The following is a 16,365-nucleotide window of genomic DNA, read 5'->3' on the forward strand; positions in this document are numbered from 1 at the left end:
GAGAGAGAGAGAGAGAGAGAGAGAGAGAGAGAGAGAGAGAGGTTTTGATCACTCACCCATTAAGAAATGCAAGGGGTTTTCTTCATATTTTTTTACAACTGTTCCCATAAAAAACTTGCTTCCAAATAGGTCAGGAGCCATAAAGGTACCATATTTTGCCATGCCAATCTCATATGGACTAAATTCCACCCAATCTAAAAGCATTTTAGAAACAAGACACTTCATTAATAGAAAAATGACATAGTGACATACATAGTCACACATAGTTAATAATGGCTTTAACAGAACCATGATTAATTTCACTTATTTAAGCTAATTTAAAAAAATCCCTATGACATATATGACACTGTCTAGTGATTGAGGAAGAAAAACAGATGGAAAAAAAACAATATAAAAGTTCCCTTCTAATAGGCACAAAGTGAATACATTTTCCCATTTAAAAATTCAGACTTTTTCGCATAACCCATCTTAAATTTAAGACTGTAAAACTGAATGAAGAAGTCTAACTCGGAGATAAAAATCCATTAAGGAGACTAAAGAAATCAAACTCTTTATAGTAAATCAAACCTCTACCAAAATGGGAAAGAATTTTCAGTACCTATATTCAACTTTTCTTTCTGTTAATCATTTGTTCTAAAGTCCCAACCATAATGCCAAATTACGACTCTGATTTCTTAGCAATACACCAGGACAGGGACAGGAAGGAACACTGCACAACAGAAGCAGTGGAGCCAGACAGTCTGGGATCCATCTCTGAGCTATGGCTCTCTAACTGTGCTCATAACCTGACTAAATCTCCTATCTCCTCCGGTCTTAATGTCCTAATCTTAGCATGAATAAAGTCAGTAGATGGTTTATAAGATTAAAGTCCCAGTGAGCTAAGAAATGTAGGAAGCTTTGGGGAAGCCATGACACATCTCAATAGCTCACTTAATAGCAACCACTGCAATATGTGTGGTCTGCCCATGGCATCACTGTGTCTAATCATGATCTACGATTTAGTGAATCTAGAAAGAATGTCTGGGATCTGACTCTTGCTTTCCATACTTACTGTTCCTTTTGGCTTCCCTTCTTAGCAGCACTGTTCACAGCATCAATCTTACCTTAACATCTTTTATGACTGCCTCTCTTGACATAATAGCTCACGTCTGAAAACTCAAGTGCTATATAGTGGGATCATCAGACATGTTTCGATATAGCATCATCACCACAGAAATCATCACCACACTACACAGAGTGCTCTGCCCCCTCCCTGCATCTCCATGGTGACTTCCTAAAATGTCACAATCCTCTCCTTGCCCTCAGCATTCCTCATCCTGATTCCCACCTACTAGGATCAAAATAAACATAGGAAAATAGAAATCACAGAACACCAATACCAACTGAATGCCTTCTAAGGCTGCCTCCTTATGCTCTGACTTGAGAGGCAGCCTACTCTCCATCTGCCGAGTTTGAACAATCTCCCGTCAGCTTTGCTGCCACACACCCTAACCATGCAAGCTCTCTTGCTATTCCTTGGAAATCAAGGCCATTTCCACAGGGTCCTCTACTCACTATTCGCTTCTGCAATTACATGGCTTCTTTCAGTCCTGAGTTTGATGTCGTTATTAGGAATTCTCTATAAAGCCCCAACATCATGTAATTCCATCTCAACTCCCAATCTTCTCCCACCCCTGTTTTGCTCCGTTTATTTTTGTGAGGTAATATTGTCTCAAGTATATCATTCAACAACCAGAGTGCAAATGATCACAAAAATCACAAGCCATTCTATGATTGTTTTGTGGTAATACCTGATCTGAACTCACTGCGGGGGAAGGGCACTCTTCCTGTATTAGTTATCCCAGTCAACTCCTGGTCCCTCCTATTCAACAAATACCAGGCTGTTTGATTATTCGACTCCATATCAACTACGGGCAAGATTTTAACTTTCAAGCATTTGAAAGTCCAAGAAGAATATTATCATTTAAGAAAAAAAATCCTACTTCACCTGTACTGTTTGCTCAAGGGAGGAGAACACTAGCCTCTTTCAAAAAGGAAGTTGTAAAATCATAATTGCGATGAGCTAGAATGGCTCATTCAAATCTAAGCTGAATGGGGCCCCTACAGATGCTCCATAGGACAGAGTCCTGTTTTAGACTGATATGTGTGACATTGGTGAGACAGTACTAGCAGTGAGGCAGAGGGTACCTGCCAAACTCCTGTCAGTGTTTCCATGTCTAACACTGTCTTGGGACCTACCTCATGAGAATTTCCTCTTTCACTTTGATTGATCCCTCCTTTATGGCTTCTGTTGGCTTACCATTGTGATGACAGACATTTTGCAAAGCTCAGATCTCCCCTCCACCCCTTCCAGTCCTCCAGCTCTCTAGCTGTTGACTCATGACATTTCAATTTCAGCCTTATTCCTGTACCCCCATTTGCTCACTCCCACTTCCTGCTCAGGACTACACTCAGATGTTCTATCATCACCTCCCACTGGCTTTGTCTGAAAAAAAAAAAAAAAAAAAAAAAAACCTTCCCTCCTCTCCTACTTATTTGGTAAACTACATTATCACAGCCCAGACAACTATGCTATTGATTGACTGCTTCACCGATTGCTGAAAACTGTTTGAGTCTGTGAAATCTGTCATCATAATAGACTAGCCTTGAACATCTTCCTACTTGTTTCTTTCTTAAAGAGTGTCTCCCTGCAGGAACTCATCACAGTGATTCAATTTGAATTTGGAAATAAAAAGCATCTCTTCTACCATCTTTCCCTTCCAGTTACCAGAAGGCTTTGAAAACATTTTTAAAGATTTATTATTTTTTGTATATGAATGTTCTGCCTACATGTATGTATGTGTACCACATGTATGACTGGTACCCATGGATATCAGAAGAAGGCATAGGCTCCTCTGAAACTTGAAGTGAGGATGGTTGTTAGCTATCGTGAGAACCTAACCTAGGTCTTCTCCAAGAATATCAAGTGTTTTTAACTGAGCCATCTTTCTAGGCCTTCAACAAAAACCAAAGAACCAAAAAAATTCTTTTGCAAAAACACTAACCTACCAATTTAATTGCCTAGCACCAAAACAATAACTCTTTCCCATTATCATAAAACTAAGTAAAGACAGAGCTGGAAAGTAAATTGTTCCTAACTCAGCACATGGATGCCTTCTCATGGATGCTTAGTCTACACCAGTGTATGAGGAAGTTCTGGACTCCACAATGCAGAGCTCAAGAATTTTAGTGACTCCCTAGAATAGACCTTTGGCTTTTTTCTAAATATTTCCATGCCATTCCTATTCAAAGATGCCTTTCGCCTCCACATCTAACTTGAATCATACTTCAATCGTCCCTGTAAAATGTTTTTGACTATACTGAAGACATACAATGCCATCCTATGTCTTATCTACATACTCCAACAATTATATGTTAGATGTACATTGTTAGTTTGTCCAGATTTTAACTTTGTGTCCTCAGTAAGATTTTACTTTTGGGAGAAAAGGCAATGAGTTCCAAAAATACACTTTTAATCATAAAAGCTAGCATAAGACAAGGCATGGTGGAATATCCCTGTAATCCTAACAACTGGGAAATTTAAGGCAGGTAGCATGAGATGCAGAGCAAGATCTTTTGTCAAAATTGATTAGTTTATCATGATGCTAGGTCCATAACCATAAATCATACTCAGCGCATGTAATTTATTCACCCCTTCGGAAAATATTAAATGTAGTTTTAAATCTTAGCAGTGAAACAGAGTGGAGGAGTCAGACGATTTAATGGTTTAAACACTAATGTTCATTTGTTGAAAATCTTCCAAAGGAAAAATCGTCTAAAGATATTCCAAGAAGGAAGAAAAACATTCTCTGGTATTTATGAAGCACAGTTGTTGATAAAGCTTTTCTTAGCTGGTTGGGTTCTTCAGCATTCTAGAAAATAATTCACTGGTTATTTCAGCCTTTCTGTTCTGTATGAAAAAGCATTTTTAAGCAGTAAACACAAGACATGTTTACACTCTTTCTTCTTTCTTTCTTTCTTTCTTTCTTTCTTTCTTTCTTTCTTTCTTTCTTTCTTTCTTTCTGCCTTTCTTTCTTTTTTCTTTCTTTGCTAATTATTTGAGTCAAACCACTTCAACAGTCATGATATGCAACTCAGAACATCTTATCTGAGTACACGATTTGAATAGCTAATAGAAGACACAACTTGACCCTCCTTATCACAGAGGCTTAGCAGTGAAGGTTAATGGCACATAGCATCTCAGAACGTCATTTCTAGATCAGATGCATTCAGACCCAAGATAAAGAGGAAACTGGGCCATTAGCCTCCACGAAACTACCCATTCTTACGGTAGTTAAATTTTTCCTTGCCAATGACTGTCAACTAAAGTCTTAGAGAAGATAGTTGGCACTATAAAAAAGGCCATTCCATTATTGCAACAATATTAATAGAATATGTATTTCTACAACTGTCAGTTTTATGCATAAACCAGGAATTGTCATTACAACTTCTTACACATGGTAAAGGTAATGGATGGTAATATTTAAAACAGTGAGGAAAGTAAGCATGGGAGAGATTAAATGACCTGCCAGAGAGATTTCAGCATAGAAGCCAAGGCTGAAAAATTAAAATCTCCTGCTCTTCTGGTCTTGCCTCAATGCTTATGGGGTAAAAGATGATCTTTTCAGCTGCCCCAATCTCTCACTTAGAATGTGAATGCTAAGTATCAGCCAATTGTCAACATTTCAAGTCAACTATAAAAGAATAGCTACAGAGGGGGCTCTATATCATCATAGCACTTAATTCCCTTGTATAAAGCTTCATCCCTGAGGAACTACTTCCTGGTCAAAGCTGTGATTCTTCATGCTGTTGGGCATACATATTCACTCTGAATAAACGCCTCCCTCCCATCACTGGCAGCACAGTAACTAAACTCACTTTTATATACAAAATGCTATTTGTCTTTAAGATTTTGAATTCGGATTTTTCTTATTCAACTTTTGTAGAGCACTCAAATTTGTGAAAATGAGCCAGAAATTTAATTAGGGCCTGCCATTGATTGACGTATTTCCTTTATTTTATCACAGACATTTGTCAAAACATTATTAAGAGATAAAGGAATGTAGGCGACAAGAAGCTGATGGCTATATACTCCAAGATAAGCGCAGTCTTTTTCGATCTCTTTGATACTTACTGTAAATTTCCCAAAGACATGACAAGGTCTCATAGACAATAAAAATGTGCTATGGCAAGAGAGAGGGGTAACCCTGAGAGCCTGACAAATCTGCCTCCAAACAAGGTCAATAATCAGACAACATGAGGCTCTTAAAAGAACAAAAGCTTCACAAGGTCGTCTCTCGGCTCTGCTGTGGACTGGATCATGGTAATTATACAAATCACATCATGTTCCTAAGATTTTACTTGCTCTCCTGTGAAGCAAAGTTAAAAATACCTCCTTATGATCCACTAAATGTGGATTAAAATGCTCATTGTTAAATACTGCTTTCTGGAAGCCATAAGCACACACACGCACACACACACACACACACACACACACACAAAACATTTTGATTCACATCATTAATAAATAATTAAGTATTAGTGAACAAATCACTTTTTAAAATAAACTATTAAATATTCTTGTGTGAGAATATTTAGTCAAGAGACTAAAAGAGACATAAATTACAAAAAGATTATGGATTTACATCTGCTAATCCATAGTTGTTTTTTAAAGAGCATGATGTGAATAAAGTTACTGAGTTACTTGTCCCTAAAACCAGTATACGACATCCCTGAATTGTACACAAACACGGCTGGGAGTCCCCAGAGACATGATGTACTTTCAGAACACCCAAGAGCTGATGCTATAAAAGACACAAGCAGAACTTTACTTATTAGAGGTAAGGCATTTTGCTTTTTAATTACAAATATAAACATGCCTTAAGAACACCAGGCATCGTACTATCTGCAGACAGCAAAAGGGAGACCATTCAGTAACTGAGTTCTTTCAGCATGACTTTACTTTCCAGTTCTCTGACTTAAATGAATGGGCATCAGATAAAGTTTGGCGGGATACCCATTTTTGAACCAGAAAAAAATCATCTAACTTAATATTTTTTAATGTCATAGAAAATGTATTATAACTAACAACGAAATTGATTATGACTCTGTCTGTAAAGAAAAGCATTTGAAATCTCCATTTCAAGGGATGTTGGGATAAATGGAACATACCAGCAAACATCAGCTCTGACACATCAGGTTTAACATGGAGACACGTGAAGAGAGGCAAAGGACACCGGGCGGCATTGACCTTTTCCTTCAAACTACTCAAGGTCATGCTCATTCTCTGTCCACAAACATAAGAAAAGAAGAGATGGCTTTTAGTACATAGACATGGGCACAAATAAAAGCTATTCAAAATAATATATCAAGCAAATAATTTGCATTTTTATAATGAAATGAAGCCCTATTATTTCTGGAAATCTGTGGTCTCAAGTAGACAACAGATATAAAGCTCCAGGGAAAAGGATGTGTGTATTCTAAAACAACTGGATCTCTGAAGACTGTGTCAACATTTGAAGTGAAGGAAGATTTGGCAGCTAGAGTGCCGGGAACTAGTTCTCTCAGCTGGTGTCCCTGGCACAGGCTGTCCTGTGTCCCCTGCTTTATCTTCAAATGAAATGTCACCCACTGGTGACACATCAAGTCCATTTGTTTCCTATGATCCATTTCCTTATTTGTCTCTTAGGAAGCAAAGAGTATTCTTCTACCATTTCAATTTATTATTTTCAAATATGAATATAAAAATATGCATATGAATATGTATCTGTGTGTGGAGATATGTGATTGTGAGTGCGGGTATTCTTGGAGGCCAGAGGTATTGGCTCCTCGTGAATCTGGAATTCCAGGCAGTTGTGAGCTGTCAGACATAGGTGCTGGTTATTACACTCATGTCCCCACAAGAGCAGCACATGGGCTCATCTGCTGAGGAGAAAAACCTCCTCCTTTCTGCTTTTAATACCACTTGTCTTCACGATCTCACCTAAATAGTACTTCTATTCACCATCTGACCACTCAAGGGGGGAAAAGGCAGTGACAATTTGACATTTCCAAAGGACAATGTAAAAGTTCTTCCCCATGTCAAACTGACAATACTTTAAATTAGTTGATGAGCATTGGTTTGCTGTGAAGAATTGTAACATCTGGCAGAGAGGCGGGATATGCTTAGCACACACACTATCGAAGAAATAAGTTGAGCAAAGTAGATTGCACAAAATGTCTTATACCCGCTTCAAGGTCAGACAACATACATAATTTACATTGCCTACTACAGTTAAAGGGATTATCACTTGACGATGACATACATTTTGAATTAGTGTTTCTCCTATTAACATCCCAAAGATGTCAGTAAAGGTAACAGGTTGGCCAGAACTTTTCTTCTTCCATAAAGACTCAACGTATCTTTTAACTTTCTGTGGTGTAAGAAGTAAGAGAGGGTTGTGGCTGACATTTTTCATTAGCTCTTCATTAATCTCCTCTGGACCTTTCTCTGGAAAATCAGGGTGAGAGTACAAGGTTGACATGTACCTGTAAATAAACCAAAGCATCATTAGTAAAGATAACGGGCATTCCTTAGAAGGTCTACAAAGAAAGGAGGCACTCCTCACCACGAGATAACGAACCGCAGATATATTTGGCTAACATCTCCTTCTGGTTGAAAGTAGTAATTACCTAAGAAACAAAGAAGCGGGATTGACCTACTCTACGATGGAAGCAATTTAGGGGAAAATGTATTTGGAAGAGCAATGGAGACTCTTCAGAGTTGAAAGAAAAGGACAGCCAGACCTACTACCCCAAAGTCTGCGAGGAATGACTGTCCTTGTCATACTTACTGGACATGAATGACAACACTTTTGAGTCATGTGAGAGCTGACCTTTCTGGATGTAAAAGCAGTCAGAAACTGGATAATCTCACTTTCCATGAGGATGATCGACATGTAGGAACGGGGCTGTCTGCTTGGCACTTATGAGGAAGGTTTTTCTTTCTTTCTCTGCTCTTTCCTTATTTTTTCTCCTTTCTCTCTATTTTAAAATTGTGCATTGGCCAACTATTTAAAACCCAAAATGGTGCTCCGGGTAGAATTCTGAGATCTTAATGGTATGAACCTAAGTCAAACAGCCTAGAGGAGATTAAGGCTGTCCTGCCAGATGACGCCTGCTGGCCACCAGATATTTGGCCACTTCAGGTGATAAAAAAAAAAAAAAATTCACCACAAGCCTTTAATTCTAAGCATATAAGGATCACCCTGTTACTAGCCTTTCTGCTGCTATCCCCAAACTCTAGTACTGTACTGTAGTTATCAAATGGAGAGAGTCTTCCCTTATCTGTCTCCATTAATAAATTCTGAACTTCTTCTGGGAAAAATGAATGTTTATTATTACCATTTTCAGTCTCAGTGGATAATCTGACATATGCAACAGCTTACTGCCCCGACAGAACAAAGTACAATGGAAGACACTCTACCATTCCATACAAGCAAATCCATAAAATGGGACAGGTTTTCATCTCTGCCCACCATCATGGCTTACCTTCTCTTCAGGAAAGTAAAAGTAACTTATTGAGATATGCTGTGTTTTAGACACTATTTGGATTAAATATTCCTAGGTCTTGCCTTAAAGAGTCACGTGATTTGCAAATATTCTGACTTAAAAACGAGGAAAGAAAGAATTAAATAGTCAGTAAGATGCCCATATAATCAATTAATAAAAGAAAATTAGAATTTAAAACATGTCTGATCTTCTGGTAAGTTTTTTATTTTTCTTCATTAATTGGTTATTGTTTATTTGTTTGGTTTTGTTTTGTTTTTCAGGGTTTCTCTATTATGTAGCTTTAGCTGCCTTGGAACTTAAGAGGTAGACTAGACTAGCCTGAAACTCGCTCCCACCTCTGTTTCCTAAAGCCTGGGATTAAGGCATTCATCAATATGTATGGTTTGTTTGGTTTTATGAAACATGGTCTCACTATGCAGCCTAGATGAGCCTTGAACTTGCAAAGCTACTCCCAACGCCTCCAAAGTGTAGGCTTCAGATTTTAATGACGTTGCAAGATCTTAGTCTTTACTGAACAAAATTATTCTCATTAAATAGTCAATTAGAATGTCCATTTGGATGCAGAGTTTCTTATAAACAAGATGAAAATAATAGATTGAAAAATAAATTAATGATTAAAGAATGAAAGATCACAGACAAAACAGATGCTCAACAACAAAAAAGAAAAACTACCGAAATGTTTTGATCATACCAATTGAATTTATAACTCCTCCAACACCTGGTACAGATACGTCATCAAAACCTTACCCTGAACTCTGGTTAGTACAATCATCAAATAACTATAAAAGTACAACATAGAGCACTTAAAAATACACTCCTCATGTACTTGGATAATTATCCAAAAGTCTACATCATGACTCATACACATCAACAAGAACCCAAATTTCTGAGACCTGTTAATCTTAATAAATGCGTAGGTAGCTATAGTGGTTTATATTTAAGAACATCACAATATTTGAAAGTAAATCACCCTTTCAGAACTCTAACATGCTCATCCCTGAAAATATTCAGAATAGAGTTCACACTCTATGAGAGTTTTAAAAAGAAATTCTTTGTTCTATTACCAAGAAGAGTTGAGGATTTAGCTCAGTAGTAGAACACTTGGCTAGTATGTATGAGACTCGGTTAAATTCCCAACACCAAACCAAACCAAACAAAAATCCACACAAATTACTAAGAATAATTTTACTTCCACATATATGGCTGTAACTTATCAAAAAGTATACTCCTTATCTTCACACAGATTTCATGTTTCTGAAGTCTAGAAAACTATGCTCTAAAGTGTCACATGCCCCCAAAAGGTATTATAGCACCTATTTTCCTACTTCAAACTACATTTCTCTTTCTTTCATTTCTATATTTAATGTACCGAATTTAGTCTGTTTTATGACAAGGAACATTAAGTATTTCCCCGAATGAGACAGGATAAATGTGAATAAGGCAAGCAATGCTTCACACCAGGGAGCAGTTGAGTCGCGGAATGATTAAAAAAAAAAAAAACAAGTGAAAAGGATTTGATGCGGTCATTCTGTCTCTGGAAATCAGCATTCCTTACTGTACACTGACAGATATAAATTGTCTAAACTCTATGTACACTGCAGTACAACTTCATTTATATTTAGTTGAATTGTGAATAAATCAGTATAAACTGTAACAAGTACTCTTCCCAAAGGCTTGCCTCAAGCAAGATCTAAAGACGCTCCGCTCCCCTCCCTTGTGTTTCCCTCAACATTAATCTATCCCTCCTGCAATTTAAGAAAAGTCTTTCCTCAGCAGCTAAAGATTGATGAAAATCTTCAATTGTCCATGTCAGAGAAAGGCCTTTGCAAGGGAATATAATGCATACATTGTATTGTGATGTGAGCTCACTGCTCTCTGGATCCCATGGAGAAAGGCTTTCTTCCTCTGCCTCTATCTTACAAATGAGGAAGTAGAGTCATTTGACCTCTACTTTCCACTTTTCTCAGGAAGCACTTGAATTTGGAATCTAAGTTCTCGTGTGAAAAACAAAACACCAAAACCTTGGCTCAAGTTAATGGTCTTTATTGTTTAGCCCTATGAATACATATTCTTTAGAATTCATCAGAGTGAGCTGGAATCCTGTCCATGATGTCATTGTCTACTTGGATCTGAATTTTGGCTTGAGTGGTAGCTAAAAATAAAATAATAGGCAACTAGTTTTTCTGTACATCTCTTTAAGATTAAATGCCTCTGTCTCCTTGGATTGACTCAGAACTAAATATATCTAGTTTAATGCATATAAGAACACCTGAAGTTCATATATGTCACTCCAAGACATGACTCTACAGTTAAGCCTTAATTTTGATTCCAATTTTACTAATCATGTTTCTAAGGAATATCTTTGGCAGAACATGTATAAATCAATGAATGAAATGGTCATATATTTATTCACATAAAAACCTGTGTTTACTTAATAATTTTCAACTTTTTATAGAAGATACATCATTATTTCTATATAAATGAATTTAAGTATAAACCTTTCTGTGCTATACCATTCCAGAAGGAAAAGGCTCAGTGTAGTCCCTATCTTCAAATACATTGCATATTTCAAAGCACTAATGTACCAGTCCTTGGATTTGCTGAATTAGAATCCTTGGGTGCATACATACAGACTTTCTATATAAAAAAATATGCCAAAGTAACTCTTTCTCAACCAAGATTCTGTAAACTTGAGAAGACTGTCCATAGTATCTTAGGAATCCTCCACACTAGTGAACATTTTTATTCTCAAATTTTTATGTTAGCTAATTTAATTGATGAGAAACTATTATTATTGTCTATAGATACAGAGACAGTTTGATTTCTCTTTAGACAATAATCCAGTACAAATATGGTAATTAAGATTATATAGCCTCTTCCAGTGCTACAAGACAACAGCTTCTCTGTGGGAGAGGGCTTTGTGAAGAGCCTAGGCAAGGGGACACAGAATTAGCACCATGACTCTCCTTGCTTACTCATGCCACGTCTCCCGAGTTTATATTTAATGAGTCATAGGAATCAACCATCCAAAAATAATTTCAGAAATAATTACTGTAAAGGTAGCTACAGTCATAAGCGAACCTTTGTATAACCTGAAACTGAATTTTGTGACCACAGAAAACTGTCTGTGAGGTCCAGGGCTACTCCACATACAATTGTACTAACTCATTTCTGCCAAATTATGAATATGAAGCATTACAGAACAATGAAGGGTAGTTTGTTTTTCCAAGTCTTTCTGAATTCTTCACTTTACTTTCTTACCTATCTTACTCAAAGAAGACTCATTAGCATGAATTACCCGCCACCCTTCTTGTACCCTGGGAAATGCTTCTTCAGAGTTGACTTCTCCCTGTATGTGGCCTCTACCTTGGGATCTGTCTCTCTCTAGATCTTTTCTGCTCATGATCTAGACCTTTTCCTTTCCTGCCTTTCAACTACCTCTCTGTGCTGTTCTCTGCACCTCAGACATTTACCTCAACATCCAAGTCTCTTAAATGCAAAACATAACAAGGAAGCCCTGAGGTCTCCTCAATGACTGCCCTTTTTTTTTTTTTTTCCTTTCTGACCCACTTTTTCAAGCATTCACATTGCCACATTTGAACTTCTGCATTTTTTCATGTAACTCCATGACTGAAATGACATCACTTAACTGAATTAAGTGATTCCTAATTAAAACCACAAACATTTTCCAAACTCAGGATAGCCTGTTTCTCGAGCTATCCCCATCCCTGTGCTCTGGGACTCATCTTTCCCTCCAGTCTCTTCTCTTACTATTTCTATTAGTTTTCTTTCTCTTTTCTTTGTCTGTTACATTTTACTTTTTTCGGGATTCTACAAACTAAACTATTTGTTACAACAGCGCAAGTGGTCAATTAGTAAAGGTTTGTGGAACTGTTGAAGCTTGTTGTGCACATATAATATGGCAAAATGGAAGTCATGGAGGAGGCCTACCATCAGGAAGAAATCCATGTATGTAAATAATGGAGGTACAGAAGAGAGAGCAATTAGAGGGGATGACAGAGAACCTAAAAGAAGGACAGTCTGTCTGACACATCACAGCCCCTACCTCCTCACTCCACCAAAGAAATAAAGGAAAATATAAACAATATATACACATGGAGTAACCTGTGAGTGAGCATGTATCACAAATATTTAAAGACTGAAGGCCATTCATGAAAATGGAATAAAGATGGTAAAGCACATATTCAAATGAAAGGGGTAGAGCCGACATCATGTCTGTATGAAAGTGTGTACAAATTTAAAACTCTCTTACAGTTCATATGGCATGTTATCATGATCCTTACAAGATCATATAAGAAGATACTGCCCAAATCAATGACAAAGGCAATGACTACAGGTCTAACCCATATCACAAGAACATGAGTCTACCCCGAGTCAGTGTTCAAGGCTTAGACATCACTTATTGGGTGAGTTTAAGAAAATGGACTTCTTGCAGTAGTCAGGAAAGGGCCCCAGGATCTAGTAAATATTGAGTGAAGAAAACTGTGCAGAGGCAAATAACAAAATTATTAAGTAAGAGATTGAACAAAAAGGTTCAAGTGTTTACACCACATTACTCATTGAACAGGCAAGTGCGTGCTCTTTCCTTCAAGGGAAAGAATAATGATAGGCTACACCCTTCCGTCAGAAGACATAAATCATGTGGAGGGTACAATGAAGGTGGCAAATGTGGCCCTGGGTTATTGGTTATTTAATCACAGAATCTGGTTCAAAGGATGTAGGGAAAAAGATCAACAACTCTGTATTATCTACATTAGAAACTCTATATAATATGTAAGTAGCTGGTTGGTTCAATTGCTTAGAACATGCATTAATATCATATCATATTTACAACTCTCAAATACAAAATTATAAATTAGTACCAATAATTAGAATATGGACCTTAAAGCTGGTCTATCTAGAGATAAACAAGTCACTTAGCCTGTGACTCCATTTTTATTTAGCTTAAAAAAAAAAAAAAGAAAGAAAAAGAAAAAGAAAAAAATTTCACTTCATGGGATGAAATGATGCAGATACTTTAAAATGCTAAATATATAAACTACAATAGTATATCACATGAATTTTGCCACAGCTAAATACTAAATTGCCCTTCTAGGCCAGAGACAGATATATTGTAATAAGGTGATACATCTTACTACAATTAATTTGAGATTTATGAAGATCATCTATTTGATTTTTTTTTTGAAGGGGTTGGCTTTTCTGGGAGGGTGGTGAGATGGGGCTTGAGACAGGGTTTCTCTGTGTAGCTCCTGTCTTGAGAACTCATTCTGTAGACCAGGCTAGCCTCAACCTCAGAGATTCACCTGCCTCTGCCTCCTGAGCTTTTGGATTCATGCTGTGCAGCACTAGAAGATCAACTTTCTGTTTGATTTTTTTGGTGGGCTTGTGTGGGCTGGGCGCACTGAAAACTATGTACTGTTTCTCTGAAAATGCTATATAATTATTATTCACAAAATGAAAATTCCACAGGACATAAATGTTAGCCATATGAATGTCACCACTATCCTCCTAGTTCAGGGGAGTTTAAGTAGATTTAAGGACTAGCTTAATATTTAGTTAGATAAGAACCAATGAAGCCTACTGTGTCTGTGCTGCCCAGAGCCATTTTCCTGCAGTCTTTAGCATCTTGCATATTGTTTTTCCTATTTGCCCTAAAGAGGAAGATGAATACCTAGTGAATCATATAGACTTAGACATGTTTCTGGAGGACTTCAAATCAGCAAATTATAGGCAGATTAAATTAATTATGGGTGGAGTATGCTATTCCACTACTGTCATATTTATCTAAAATTATCTTCAACTAGGCTATCCTTTTTGCTTTATGCCCTAACTACAATGTTTGTCAGAACAGGCTTTAAAGAGTAAACCAATAGTCAAAGTCTTAACTAGATATAAATGTTTATCATAAGACATTCTTAAACTGACTGTAGCATCCCACTGAAACATTTTAGTAATAAGAAGATTCAATTTGTTAAATCTTCTTTTCCTAATGTTTGAGTTAGATAAATTATGAACCTTTAGAAAAATTAAATTAATATTAAATAAAAATGCATACTAACCATGTAGATCCGGAAAGACCAGCAATGTATGTAGCACAATCCAAAATCCCTGATTCATACAGAGCCTTCATCACACCAGAGAATCCCACCATGGCCCGGAAACCCCCACCTGAACCCAAAATGGCCACCACGGGCACCTAAAATGAAAGAACACAGAGATTGTACACACAGCCAAAACCACAGATTTATTTCTTTTCAGTTTCAATTTTAAGGTTAAGCATGTTTCACTTTAATATAAAGAAATATATTATTCATGCATTGGCATGAATTTTCTTTTCTATGTTTATTCATCTTATTTTGTAAATTTAATTTTTTTCAAGAAGTGTTTCATAGCATGGATCTCAAGCTGGGCCAGTTATTAGTTGGCCCAAAATCCAGTAGCAAGGCTGTCTCTGACTGCATTGTCTGCCTTTGGACTTCCTTCTTCTAACTGGGTTGCTCCTCTAGTCCCAACAGATGAAAATTCACCTAGTGTTCTTATTGCAACTTGACAAGCCAAGACTGGTTGATGTCCATGGAAGGCCTCCCCTCTTTTGGGAAAAACAGAAGGAGGAAGAGCTAAAGAGAAGGATAGAGTGGGAGGGAGAAGGGAGGGAAAGCTTCCATCAGGATGTAAATTAAATAAGGAACTTGACATTTTTTAAAAAAAAGAGATAACAACCCAAAAATGTGTTATATCTTAAAAATCAAGAATCATAGTCAATTGGAAAGCATATTATTTTAACAATAGTTACAATAATACCCATAGCCAATCTTTGCCCACCCTAGTGTAGCCTGTAGCTTGCTTTCCTTGCTTTCAGGTCTTTGATTCATTTGCTCTCTCAAACATCCCATAAAGGCCTAAAAGGAATATTGTTCCTTGTCAGACTCTCGGCTGGGAACCTACAGTGGAGCAAACAGCTAGCTTGCAAGGCATGTTTATAGGGAGATTCTTTAACACAGCGTAACAGACCAGGTGCTTGCAGTAAGAGCTGGGCATGTGATGAGAGGCCATTTTTGGTTCCACTTGAATGGGGTTAAGCGCCCACAGTAGAGGCTCCATAACAGCCAAGACTCAACCTAAGGTACAACTAATGCCAGAAGCCATGCTCCTTCTTCTTTGGCACTGTTATAGAAAAAGATGGTGTTTATAGAAAGAAATCCCCAGACACATAGGCCAACTGTATTTCATACTCATGTATAATATCAAATTGTATCCGCCTAACTTTGCTGAGTTCTAGAACCTATGCCAAGTAAGGGTTCATCTGCTCAATTCACCTTTCCTGATTCCCCCAAAAGGGCAACCTACACTGTCTTTCCTGTTACAATCTCATTTATCTAGTTGATACATGAAGAGGAACTTTGGATATTAAAATAGTCTGCTAAACAATCATTTCTGAAATAACATCCAGAGAAATAATTTTTACATCTGTTAGTTCTGGTTGCTATTTAGAGAAAATCAGATAAGAAATGTTAAGTTTTAGGTTATATTTGGACCTAACATCATTAATATTTGTGTATAAATGTGTCCAAAAATATTTCACATTCTTTCTGGTATGATTACAGGAAATAAACTTGCCTTTACCGAAAGGCTCATGTTTTGAATTAATCTCTCTCGATGTATGGGTTTGCAAATACTATTTATTTTCTTCCTTAGAGAAGAAAGCTCTGAGGTGCTTAAGGGCTTTGATATTTCCATAGACTCCAAGATCTAACC

At 37.1% G+C, this 16,365-nt stretch overlaps 1 protein-coding gene across 1 annotated transcript in view; it reads right to left on the minus strand.

The window, feature by feature from the left end:
* Positions 1 to 16,365, minus strand: part of Pla2g4a (phospholipase A2 group IVA) — a 138,851-nt gene that overhangs the window by 36,325 nt on the left and 86,161 nt on the right. The window contains exons 8-11 of the mRNA XM_021197604.1: positions 14,670 to 14,806; positions 7,344 to 7,566; positions 6,211 to 6,325; positions 57 to 194 (exon numbers count right to left, since the gene is read on the minus strand). Of these exons, the coding sequence (XP_021053263.1) occupies positions 57 to 194; positions 6,211 to 6,325; positions 7,344 to 7,566; positions 14,670 to 14,806 (613 nt within the window). The remainder of the gene's footprint in view (positions 1 to 56; positions 195 to 6,210; positions 6,326 to 7,343; positions 7,567 to 14,669; positions 14,807 to 16,365) is intronic.

Source organism: Mus pahari, chromosome 5 (genome assembly GCF_900095145.1).
Source record: "Mus pahari chromosome 5, PAHARI_EIJ_v1.1, whole genome shotgun sequence".
Taxonomy (NCBI): Eukaryota; Metazoa; Chordata; class Mammalia; order Rodentia; family Muridae; genus Mus; species Mus pahari.